Below are 16,029 nucleotides of genomic sequence, written 5' to 3' on the forward strand. Positions count from 1 at the left end.
GAAACCTAGCCTTTCAGCTGATCACTAATCCCACTTAAGGCGTCCATATTTACTTACTTATTTATTTATTTGGAATTGATGTGGAATTGTGTTTCTTGCATCAAAGGAAGGTTTCCATAGCAACTAGAATACAAGTCAATGTGAGTGAGCAGTTGTTATGGAAAGGATAACGTACTAGAATAACCCGTAGAGAAACTGCTTAAGTGGATGTGTAGAGATCTGATTGGCTGATGGGGCAGGGCTCATTTGCATAAATTTAAATAGACTTTGCTGATTTTTCTTTTTTCTGGATAGATTTCGGTTTTTAATATTAATTAAACGTGTGTGTGTGTGTGTGTGTGTGTGGATATACAGAAGCGAGCCAAGGGTCAGATCCTGTTTCAGCAAGTGTGTGAGCACCTGAACCTCCTGGAGAAGGATTACTTCGGCCTGAGCTTCAAAGACAACGCTGACCAGAGGGTGAGAGCCACGTCATTGACCTTTCTTTATCGTGTATTACAGAGGGTCAGTGGACAGCGGAGGTCTGTGTGACGCTCTGAAACTGAAACTGAATTATTACATCACAATATACACACACACACGCACCTCAATACACACTGAAGAGAGCGCAGATTTATCCTCACCTTGGACGTTACTGTGTGTTTCACTTAATAGCCCTAACTTCATGAATATCTGTGTGTGTGTGTTTAGTGCTGGCTCGATCCGATGAAGGAGATCAAACGTCAGATCCGCAGTAAGTAGCTTTATTTCTCAATGATAATAGAAAAAATGGTAATAAGCATGTAATAACAAAGATAAACCTGAATAAAATGTAAGATACTGGCTTTCATTTCATTTAAAGAAAGAATTGATTTCGGAAATATGGAACACACACACACACGTATTGGTGATGAGTCATTGTGACCTAAATCATCCGAACTGGGTCATACCATCTGTGTGTGTGTGTGTGTGTGTTGGGTTTTATTTTAGCCTGCTGTAATTAGAGCAACACACACTAATATGTTATGAAGCTGTTCTAGACACACACACACACACACACACACACACACACAGTATAACGTTATGAAGTTACTCTATACACACACACACACACACACACACACACACACACAGTATAACGTTATGAAGTTACTCTACACACACACACACACACACACACACACACACACACACACACACACACACAGTATAACGTTATGAAGTTACTCTACACACACACACACACACACACACACACACACACACACACACAGTATAACGTTATGAAGTTACTCTACACACACACACACACACACACAGTATAACGTTATGAAGTTACTCTACACACACACACACACACACACACACACAGTATAACGTTATGAAGTTACTCTACACACACACACACACACACACACACACACACACACACACACACACACAGTATAACGTTATGAAGTTACTCTACACACACACACACACACACACACACACAGTATAACGTTATGAAGTTACTCTACACACACACACACACACACACACACACAGTATAACGTTATGAAGTTACTCTACACACACACACACACACACACACACACACACACACACAGTATAACGTTATGAAGTTACTCTACACACACACACACACACACACACGTATTGGTGATGAGTCATTGTGACCTAAATCATCCGAACTGGGTCATACCATCTGTGTGTGTGTGTGTGTGTTGGGTTTTATTTTAGCCTGCTGTAATTAGAGCAACACACACTAATATGTTATGAAGCTGTTCTAGACACGCACACACACACACACACACACACACACACACACACACAGTATAACGTTATGAAGTTACTCTACACACACACACACACACACACACACACACACACACACACACACACACACAGTATAACGTTATGAAGTTACTCTACACACACACACACACACACACACACACACACAGTATAACGTTATGAAGTTACTCTACACACACACACACACACACACACAGTATAACGTTATGAAGTTACTCTACACACACACACACACACACACAGTATAACGTTATGAAGCTACTCTACACACACACACACACACACACACACACACAGTATAACGTTATGAAGTTACTCTACACACACACACACACACACACACACACACAGTATAACGTTATGAAGTTACTCTACACACACACACACACACACACACAGTATAACGTTATGAAGTTACTCTACACACACACACACACACACACAGTATAACGTTATGAAGTTACTCTACACACACACACACACACACACACACACACACACACACACACAGTATAACGTTATGAAGTTACTCTACACACACACACACACACAGTATAACGTTATGAAGTTACTCTACACACACACACACACACACACACACACACAGTATAACGTTATGAAGTTACTCTACACACACACACACACACACACACAGTATAACGTTATGAAGTTACTCTACACACACACACACACACACACACACACACACACAGTATAACGTTATGAAGTTACTCTACACACACACACACACACACACACACAGTATAACGTTATGAAGTTACTCTACACACACACACACACACACACACACACACACAGTATAACGTTATGAAGTTACTCTACACACACACACACACACACACACACACACAGTATAACGTTATGAAGTTACTCTACACACACACACACACACACACACAGTATAACGTTATGAAGTTACTCTACACACACACACACACACACACACACACACACACAGTATAACGTTATGAAGTTACTCTACACACACACACACACACACACACACACAGTATAACGTTATGAAGTTACTCTACACACACACACACACACACACACACACAGTATAACGTTATGAAGTTACTCTACACACACACACACACACACACACACACAGTATAACGTTATGAAGTTACTCTACACACACACACACACACACACACACACAGTATAACGTTATGAAGTTACTCTACACACACACACACACACACACACACACACACACACAGTATAACGTTATGAAGTTACTCTACACACACACACACACACACACACAGTATAACGTTATGAAGTTACTCTACACACACACACACACACACACACACAGTATAACGTTATGAAGCTACTCTACACACACACACACACACACACACACACACAGTATAACGTTATGAAGCTACTCTACACACACACACACACACACACAGTATAACGTTATGAAGTTACTCTACACACACACACACACACACACACACACAGTATAACGTTATGAAGTTACTCTACACACACACACACACACACACACACAGTATAACGTTATGAAGTTACTCTACACACACACACACACACACACACACACAGTATAACGTTATGAAGTTACTCTACACACACACACACACACACAGTATAACGTTATGAAGTTACTCTACACACACACACACACACACACACACACACACAGTATAACGTTATGAAGTTACTCTACACACACACACACACACAGTATAACGTTATGAAGTTACTCTACACACACACACACACACACACTATAACGTTATGAAGTTACTCTACACACACACACACACACACACACACACACACACACAGTATAACGTTATGAAGTTACTCTACACACACACACACACACACACAGTATAACGTTATGAAGTTACTCTACACACACACACACACACACACACACACACAGTATAACGTTATGAAGTTACTCTACACACACACACACACACACACACACACACAGTATAACGTTATGAAGTTACTCTACACACACACACACACACACACAGTATAACGTTATGAAGTTACTCTATACACACACACACACACACACACACACACACAGTATAACGTTATGAAGCTACTCTACACACACACACACACACACACACAGTATAACGTTATGAAGTTACTCTACACACACACACACACACACACACACACACAGTATAACGTTATGAAGCTACTCTACACACACACACACACACACACACACACAGTATAACGTTATGAAGTTACTCTACACACACACACACACACACAGTATAACGTTATGAAGTTACTCTACACACACACACACACACACACACACACACACACACACACAGTATAACGTTATGAAGTTACTCTACACACACACACACACACACACACAGTATAACGTTATGAAGTTACTCTACACACACACACACACACACACACACACACACACAGTATAACGTTATGAAGTTACTCTACACACACACACACACACACACACACACACACACACAGTATAACGTTATGAAGTTACTCTACACACACACACACACACACAGTATAACGTTATGAAGTTACTCTACACACACACACACACACACACACACACACACACACACACACACACAGTATAACGTTATGAAGCTACTCTACACACACACACACACACAGTATAACGTTATGAAGCTACTCTACACACACACACACACACACACACACACAGTATAACGTTATGAAGTTACTCTACACACACACACACACACACACACAGTATAACGTTATGAAGTTACTCTACACACACACACACACACACACACACACACACAGTATAACGTTATGAAGTTACTCTACACACACACACACACACACACAGTATAACGTTATGAAGTTACTCTACACACACACACACACACACACAGTATAACGTTATGAAGTTACTCTACACACACACACACACACACACACACACAGTATAACGTTATGAAGTTACTCTACACACACACACACACACACACACACACAGTATAACGTTATGAAGTTACTCTACACACACACACACACACACACACACACAGTATAACGTTATGAAGTTACTCTACACACACACACACACACACACACACACACAGTATAACGTTATGAAGCTACTCTACACACACACACACACACACACACACACACACAGTATAACGTTATGAAGCTACTCTACACACACACACACACACACACACACAGTATAACGTTATGAAGTTACTCTACACACACACACACACACACACACACACAGTATAACGTTATGAAGTTACTCTACACACACACACACACACACACACACAGTATAACGTTATGAAGCTACTCTACACACACACACACACACACACACACACAGTATAACGTTATGAAGTTACTCTACACACACACACACACACACACACACACACACACACAGTATAACGTTATGAAGCTACTCTACACACACACACACACACACACACAGTATAACGTTATGAAGTTACTCTACACACACACACACACACACACATATAACGTTATGAAGTTACTCTCCACACACACACACACACACACACACACACACAGTATAACGTTATGAAGTTACTCTACACACACACACACACACACACAGTATAACGTTATGAAGTTACTCTACACACACACACACACACACACAGTATAACGTTATGAAGCTACTCTACACACACACACACACACACACACACAGTATAACGTTATGAAGTTACTCTACACACACACACACACACACACACACACAGTATAACGTTATGAAGCTACTCTACACACACACACACACACACAGTATAACGTTATGAAGCTACTCTACACACACACACACACACACACACACACACAGTATAACGTTATGAAGTTACTCTACACACACACACACACACACACACACAGTATAACGTTATGAAGTTACTCTACACACACACACACACACACACACACACACAGTATAACGTTATGAAGCTACTCTACACACACACACACACACACACACACACACACAGTATAACGTTATGAAGTTACTCTACACACACACACACACACACACACACACACAGTATAACGTTATGAAGCTACTCTACACACACACACACACACACACACAGTATAACGTTATGAAGTTACTCTACACACACACACACACACACACACACACACACACAGTATAACGTTATGAAGTTACTCTACACACACACACACACACAGTATAACGTTATGAAGCTACTCTACACACACACACACACACACACACAGTATAACGTTATGAAGTTACTCTACACACACACACACACACACACACACACAGTATAACGTTATGAAGCTACTCTACACACACACACACACACACACAGTATAACGTTATGAAGTTACTCTACACACACACACACACACACACACACACAGTATAACGTTATGAAGCTACTCTACACACACACACACACACACACACACAGTATAACGTTATGAAGTTACTCTACACACACACACACACACACACACACACACACAGTATAACGTTATGAAGCTACTCTACACACACACACACACACACACACACAGTATAACGTTATGAAGTTACTCTACACACACACACACACACACACACACAGTATAACGTTATGAAGCTACTCTACACACACACACACACACAGTATAACGTTATGAAGCTACTCTACACACACACACACACACACAGTATAACGTTATGAAGTTACTCTACACACACACACACACACACAGTATAACGTTATGAAGCTACTCTACACACACACACACACAGTATAACGTTATGAAGCTACTCTACACACACACACACACACACACACACAGTATAACGTTAAGTTACTCTACACACACACACACACACAGTATAACGTTATGAAGTTACTCTACACACACACACACACACAGTATAACGTTATGAAGTTACTCTACACACACACACACACACACACACACACACACACACACACACAGTATAACGTTATGAAGTTACTCTACACACACACACACACACACACACACACACAGTATAACGTTATGAAGTTACTCTACACACACACACACACACACACACACACACACACACACACACACACAGTATAACGTTATGAAGTTACTCTACACACACACACACACACACACACACACACAGTATAACGTTATGAAGTTACTCTACACACACACACACACACAGTATAACATTATGAAGTTACTCTACACACACACACACACACACACACACACACACACAGTATAACGTTATGAAGTTACTCTACACACACACACACACACACAGTATAACGTTATGAAGTTACTCTACACACACACACACACACACACACACACACACACACACACACACAGTATAACGTTATGAAGTTACTCTACACACACACACACACACACACACAGTATAACGTTATGAAGTTACTCTACACACACACACACACACACACACACACAGTATAACGTTATGAAGTTACTCTACACACACACACACACACACACACACAGTATAACGTTATGAAGTTACTCTACACACACACACACACACACACACACAGTATAACGTTATGAAGTTACTCTACACACACACACACACACACACACACACACACACAGTATAACGTTATGAAGTTACTCTACACACACACACACACACACACACACAGTATAACGTTATGAAGTTACTCTACACACACACACACACACACACACACACACACAGTATAACGTTATGAAGTTACTCTACACACACACACACACACACACAGTATAACGTTATGAAGTTACTCTACACACACACACACACACACACAGTATAACGTTATGAAGTTACTCTACACACACACACACACACACACACACACACACACACAGTATAACGTTATGAAGTTACTCTACACACACACACACACACACACAGTATAACGTTATGAAGTTACTCTACACACACACACACACACACACACACAGTATAACGTTATGAAGTTACTCTACACACACACACACACACACACACAGTATAACGTTATGAAGTTACTCTACACACACACACACACACACACACACACAGTATAACGTTATGAAGTTACTCTACACACACACACACACACACACACAGTATAACGTTATGAAGTTACTCTACACACACACACACACACACACACAGTATAACGTTATGAAGTTACTCTACACACACACACACACACACACACAGTATAACGTTATGAAGTTACTCTACACACACACACACACACACACACACAGTATAACGTTATGAAGTTACTCTACACACACACACACACACACAGTATAACGTTATGAAGTTACTCTACACACACACACACACACACAGTATAACGTTATGAAGTTACTCTACACACACACACACACACACACAGTATAACGTTATGAAGTTACTCTACACACACACACACACACACAGTATAACGTTATGAAGTTACTCTACACACACACACACACACACAGTATAACGTTATGAAGTTACTCTACACACACACACACACACAGTATAACGTTATGAAGTTACTCTACACACACACACACACAGTATAACGTTATGAAGTTACTCTACACACACACACACACACACACAGTATAACGTTATGAAGTTACTCTACACACACACACACACACACACACAGTATAACGTTATGAAGTTACTCTACACACACACACACACACAGTATAACGTTATGAAGTTACTCTACACACACACACACACACACACACACACACACACACACACACACAGTATAACGTTATGAAGTTACTCTACACACACACACACACACACACACAGTATAACGTTATGAAGTTACTCTACACACACACACACACACACACACAGTATAACGTTATGAAGTTACTCTACACACACACACACACACACACACAGTATAACGTTATGAAGTTACTCTACACACACACACACACACACACACACACACAGTATAACGTTATGAAGTTACTCTACACACACACACACACACACACACACACACACACACACACACAGTATAACGTTATGAAGTTACTCTACACACACACACACACACACACACAGTATAACGTTATGAAGTTACTCTACACACACACACACACACACACACACAGTATAACGTTATGAAGTTACTCTACACACACACACACACACACACAGTATAACGTTATGAAGTTACTCTACACACACACACACACACACACACACAGTATAACGTTATGAAGTTACTCTACACACACACACACACACACACACACACACACAGTATAACGTTATGAAGTTACTCTACACACACACACACACACACAGTATAACGTTATGAAGTTACTCTACACACACACACACACACACAGTATAACGTTATGAAGTTACTCTACACACACACACACACACACACACACACAGTATAACGTTATGAAGTTACTCTACACACACACACACACACACACACACAGTATAACGTTATGAAGTTACTCTACACACACACACACACACACACACACACACACACAGTATAACGTTATGAAGTTACTCTACACACACACACACACACACACAGTATAACGTTATGAAGTTACTCTACACACACACACACACACACACACACAGTATAACGTTATGAAGTTACTCTACACACACACACACACACACACACAGTATAACGTTATGAAGTTACTCTACACACACACACACACACACACACACACACACACAGTATAACGTTATGAAGTTACTCTACACACACACACACACACACACACACACACACACAGTATAACGTTATGAAGTTACTCTACACACACACACACACACACACACACAGTATAACGTTATGAAGTTACTCTACACACACACACACACACACACACACAGTATAACGTTATGAAGTTACTCTACACACACACACACACACACACACACACACAGTATAACGTTATGAAGTTACTCTACACACACACACACACACACACACACACACACACACACACACACACACACACAGTATAACGTTATGAAGTTACTCTACACACACACACACACACACACACACACACACACACACAGTATAACGTTATGAAGTTACTCTACACACACACACACAGTATAACGTTATGAAGTTACTCTACACACACACACACACACACACACACACACACACACACACACAGTATACGTTATGAAGCTACTCTACACACACACACACACACACACACACACACAGTATAACGTTATGAAGTTACTCTACACACACACACACACACACAGTATAACGTTATGAAGTTACTCTACACACACACACACACACACACAGTATAACGTTATGAAGCTACTCTACACACACACACACACACACACACACACACACACACACACACACACACAGTATAACGTTATGAAGTTACTCTACACATACACACACACACACACACACACACACACACAGTATAACGTTATGAAGTTACTCTACACACACACACACACACACACACACACACACACACACTCCCTGTACTGAGTGAAAGAACACATTCAGTCCATGTTTGTCTCTGCTGGTGTTTTCCTCACCCTTACCATGAGAACCGAGTGCCCCGGGCAGACAGGAAGTGAGTTCCTGCACTGTACATGACCTGCAGTCTCAGAACACACACACACACACACACACACACACACACACACACACACACACACCAGGATCGTGCCATGTTAATCAAGCCACGCCCCTTCAAAGCTCTGAGACTCTAGATGTTACATCAGCATCTCACTGATCAACACACACACCAGGATTACACCATGTTAATCAGACCACGCCCCCTTTATGTTAATGTTAATCAGACCACGCCCCCTTTATGTTAATGTTAATCAGACCCCGCCTCATTTGTGGTAATATCAATCAAGTCACGCCCCCTTCAGAGTGCTGAGACTGGAGACATCAACATCTCACTGATCAACACACACACACACAAGCAGCGTTCTCGTTTGATCTGTCGGTCAGTGGCACGTCTGACCCGTGTGACTGAGCTGTTACTATAGAAACGCTAACGGATTAGAATGAGCACTTTAATACAGAGCTGCAGAACTGACCAATCAGATTTCAGACAACACCCACAACACCGGGGTGTGTAATGTGTGTGTTTTTATTTGTCGTTCTTTCTCTCCAGACTCTCAGTGGCAGTTTGCCTTTAACGTGAAGTTCTATCCAGATCCCTCACAGCTCACTGAGGACCTCACCAGGTACACACACACACACACACACACACACACACACACAGATATGAACATACATACACCGTCAAATACATACATGCCATGCAAAAGCTCTTTATGTAGAGATTTTAAAGTGATAAAAGATATTAAAAGATTGAATAACGCGCGCACACACACACACACACACACACACACACACACACACAATAATGCTGCTCTACCTGTCTGTCTGATAGAGTAAATAAAACAGCTCCACTCACAGCTTTGTGTTTAACCAGAACTCCTGTACTGTTTAACATCAACGTAGAAATAAATAAAAAGTAACACACAGGTAAATATTAACTCTGTGTGTGTGTACAGGTATCTGCTGTGTCTGCAGTTGAGGCAGGACATCGTGTCGGGTCGGTTGCCGGCTTCCTTCGTCACCCTGGCTCTGCTTGGCTCCTACACGCTGCAGGCCGAGCTCGGGGATCACGACTTGGCCGAGCAGCAGCTCCACTCCGTCTCCGACTTCCAGCTCGCTAAAGATCAAACCAAAGAGCTCGAGGAGAAAGTGCTGGAGCTGCACAAGTCCCACAGGTCTCACACACACACACACACACACACACACAAGGTATGATTATTGGTAAAAAGAAAAAAAACAACACCTGTCTCACTCTCTGGGGATGTGTGTGTGTGTGTGTGTGTGTGTGTGTGTAGGGGAATGTCTCCAGCTCAGGCTGATGTTAATTTCTTGGAAAATGCCAAAAAGCTGTCCATGTATGGTGTTGATCTTCATCATGCAAAGGTAAGCTCCACCCACAAACAGGTTGACTATAACATGTAAACACGGATGTAAGCCCCGCCCCTTATAACACGAGGGTGGGGGTATTTTTGTGTGTGTGTGTGCATTTGCGTGTCCGTCATGTCCTCTGCTGTGGTGCTAAAATTAGCATCTCGCTGCATCAATGTCAGGTGGAGGAGGGGAAGAGAAGAGAGGGATGGATCATGGGAATTTGATAGAGGGATAGAAAGAGAGAGATGGAAAGAATGCTCATGGATGGAGAAATGGATGTATAGATAGGAGGAGAGAGGGATGGCTGGAGAGAATGAAAGAGGAATGAATGAAGGGACTGAAATGGGTGGAGAAGACATGGGACTGGAATGACTGGGAGAGATGGATGAAAAAGAGAGAGGGGTGGATGGAGAGAAGGAGGGAAATGGATGGTTGAGAAGAGGAGGAGAGAGGAATGACCTGGAGAGATGGGGGGAGTAAGTGAAGGAGAGATGGACAGATGAACGGATTGAGAGATGGAGGGGAGGAAAAGGGAAGGAAGTGATGAGATGTAGGTGTATGAACGGAACAGGAGAGAGAGAGAATGACGGATCGAGAAAGAGTGTGTTAAAAGCATCTCACAGCCTCTCTTCATCTGTGTAAATCGTTTCCATCCATCAGAGTTATCGATTTCTTACTGCACACACACGTAATGAGGCTGTGTGTGTGTGTGTGATGGAATAATGAGTTAACAAGCTTGACACTCATGTTAATTTGCAAACAGGAAATAAACTGAACCTGGAGCACTAAACCAGGGCTGTGTCCCAAACCACACACTAATGCCCTAAGCATTGTGCCCTAGTGTGTGGTTTGGACACACAAACCCCTGCAGCATCGCCATGGTAATGATTTGTTCATCAACCAACATCTGTGTGTGTGTGTGTGTGTGTGTGTGTGTGTGTGTGTGTGCGTGCGTCAGGACTCCGAGGGCGTGGACATCATGTTAGGAGTGTGTGCTAATGGTCTGCTGATCTACAAAGACCGCCTGAGGATCAACCGCTTCGCCTGGCCCAAAATTCTCAAGATTTCTTACAAGCGCAGCAACTTTTACATCAAGATCAGACCGGGAGAGGTGTGTATATACACACACACACACACACACACACACACACACACACACACACACACACCAGCAACAAGCACTGAACTCTGTGTGTTTGATAGGCGGAGCAGTTTGAGAGCACAGTGGGATTTAAGCTGCCCAACTATCGCGCTGCTAAGAGGGTTTGGAAAGTCTGTGTAGAGCATCACACCTTCTTCAGGTAAAACACACACACACTCAGGCCACGCCTCCTTCACTGAGACTCACACCCAGAGACCACGCCTCCTTCACTGAGACTCACACCCAGAGACCACGCCTCCTTCACTGAGACTCACACCCAGAGACCACGCCTCCTTCACTGAGACTCACACACAGACCACGCCTCCTTCACTGAGACTGACACCCAGAGACCACGCCTCCTTCACTGAGACTCACACACAGGCCATGCCTCCTTCACTGAGACTCACACCCAGAGACCACGCCTCCTTCACTGAGACTGACACCCAGAGACCACACCTCCTTCACTGAGACTGACACCCAGAGACCACGCCTCCTTCACTGAGACTCACACACAGACCACGCCTCCTTCACTGAGACTGACACCCAGAGACCACGCCTCCTTCACTGAGACTCTCACACAGGCCATGCCTCCTTCACTGAGACTCACACCCAGAGACCACGCCTCCTTCACTGAGACTGACACCCAGAGACCATGCCTCCTTCACTGAGACTCACACCCAGAGACCACGCCTCCTTCACTGAGACTGACACCCAGAGACCACGCCTCCTTCACTGAGACTCACACACAGGCCATGCCTCCTTCACTGAGACTCACACCCAGAGGCCATGCCTCCTTCACTGAGACTCACACCCAGAGACCACGCCTCCTTCACTGAGACTCACACCCAGAGGCCATGCCTCCTTCACTGAGACTCACACCCAGAGACCACGCCTCCTTCACTGAGACTGACACCCAGAGACCATGCCTCCTTCACTGAGACTCACACCCAGAGACCATGCCTCCTTCACTGAGACTGACACCCAGAGACCACGCCTCCTTCACTGAGACTGACACCCAGAGACCACGCCTCCTTCACTGAGACTCACACCCAGAGACCACGCCTCCTTCACTGAGACTGACACCCAGAGACCATGCCTCCTTCACTGAGACTCACACACACAGACCACGCCTCCTTCACTGAGACTGACACACAGACCACGCCTCCTTCACTGAGACTGACACACAGACCACGCCTCCTTCACTGAGACTCACAGACCACGCCTCCTTCACTGAGACTAACACACAGGCCACGCCTCCTCCACTTTAACTGGCACAGAGACCACGCCTCCTCCACTTTAACTGACACACAGAGACCACGCCTCCTTCACTGAGACTGACACACAGAGACCACGCCTCCTTCACTGAGACTGACACACAGAGACCACGCCTCCTTCACTGAGACTCACTGTGTATTATTGTGTTTGTGTGTGCTTTTGTGTGTTTCAGGTTGTCGAATCCGGAGCCGCCAACTAAGTCGAAGTTCCTGACTCTGGGTTCTAGGTTCCGTTATAGCGGGAGAACCCAGACTCAGACCCGACAGGCCAGCACTCTGATAGACCGACCCGCTCCACACTTTCTCCGCACGGGCAGCAAACGCAGCTCACGCAGCCTTGACACCGGTAAATAACCCCCCCCCCCCACACACACACACACACAGAGAGAGAGAGAGAGAGAGAGAGCTGAAGTGTGTGCGTGTTTGTGTCAGAGAGAGAAACGGAGCAAACACAGACACGGGGAAAACGACGGTGGTGTGTTTCCTGTCTTCAGGATGATGGACAGAGTTAGGGAATGAGTGTGTGCTCCGTTTCTCCTTAACAGCACACAATTCCATGTTTTTCCTTAAATCCGTTTAAGATGAGGGACGGATTTGTGTGGAATGTCTCCATCTGTTTTTCTCAGCAGATCAGTCAGCCTTTACGTTCTAGCTCAGTGTGTTAGCCAAGTGCCTGGGGAATGACAGTGACACACATGGTCTCAGCTGGGCGTGACACCGAGCGCGCACTCACACACACACACACACACACACACACACACACACACACACACACACACACACACACGCTCGGATTGCTGAATTTGTCCATGGCTGTGTCACATGACTGCTCATCTGTGTCACAGCTTTAGATCCTGACCTCGTTATTTCCTCAGCAGCTGTACAGCAGCAGAGTGCAGAGGAGCAGCGCCACCTGGTGGCCATTCACTGTTCAGCACCTCTACATGAACACTGTGCAGGCCATTCTACACTACACATCTGGATAAACGCAGAGCACACTGTCTACACCATACATCTGTATACATGTCTTACGCACCACACATCAAATTCACAACACATCCAGATATACACCAAACATACGCACATCTGGAGAAATACTGTCTGCCACACATCTGAATATACACCAAGTATTCCACACACTGTCCAACACATCTGGGTAAACACTGTCAGAACCCCGCATCTGGATAAACACTGTCAGAACCCCCCATCTGGATAAACACTGTCAGAACCCCCCATCTGGATAAACACTGTCAGAACCCCCCATCTGGATAAACACTGTCAGAACCCCCCATCTGGATAAACACTGTCAGAACCCCCCATCTGGATAAACACTGTCAGAACCCCGCATCTGGATGGACACTGTCAGAACCCCGCATCTGGATGGACACTGTCAGAACCCCGCATCTGGATGGACACTGTCAGAACCCCGCATCTGGATGGACACTGTCAGAACCCCGCATCTGGATGGACACTGTCAGAACCCCGCATCTGGATGGACACTGTCAGAACCCCGCATCTGGATGGACACTGTCAGAACCCCGCATCTGGATAAACGCAGAGCACACTGTCTACACCATGCACCTGTATACATGTCTTACACACCATATATCAAGTTTGCAACACATCTGGATATGCACCAAGCACACTTTATACACCACACACCTGGATAAACACTGTCAAAAACACACATCTGGATAAATGCTGTCAGAACCGCACATCTTGATAAACACTGTATACAGCACCCATC

General features: G+C 43.9%; 1 protein-coding gene across 15 annotated transcripts in view; it reads left to right on the forward strand.

Moving 5' to 3' along the window:
- The window catches only part of epb41l2 (erythrocyte membrane protein band 4.1 like 2), a 57,397-nt gene that overhangs the window by 21,238 nt on the left and 20,130 nt on the right, over positions 1–16,029 (forward strand). For all 15 annotated transcript variants that reach the window (XM_058393505.1, XM_058393506.1, XM_058393520.1 and 12 more), the window contains exons 5-12: positions 355–459; positions 691–733; positions 11,047–11,119; positions 11,453–11,671; positions 11,792–11,879; positions 12,826–12,978; positions 13,071–13,168; positions 14,456–14,628. In XM_058393505.1, the coding sequence (XP_058249488.1) occupies positions 355–459; positions 691–733; positions 11,047–11,119; positions 11,453–11,671; positions 11,792–11,879; positions 12,826–12,978; positions 13,071–13,168; positions 14,456–14,628 (952 nt within the window). The remainder of the gene's footprint in view (positions 1–354; positions 460–690; positions 734–11,046; positions 11,120–11,452; positions 11,672–11,791; positions 11,880–12,825; positions 12,979–13,070; positions 13,169–14,455; positions 14,629–16,029) is intronic.

Source organism: Hemibagrus wyckioides, linkage group LG06 (genome assembly GCF_019097595.1).
Source record: "Hemibagrus wyckioides isolate EC202008001 linkage group LG06, SWU_Hwy_1.0, whole genome shotgun sequence".
Classification (NCBI taxonomy): domain Eukaryota; kingdom Metazoa; phylum Chordata; class Actinopteri; order Siluriformes; family Bagridae; genus Hemibagrus; species Hemibagrus wyckioides.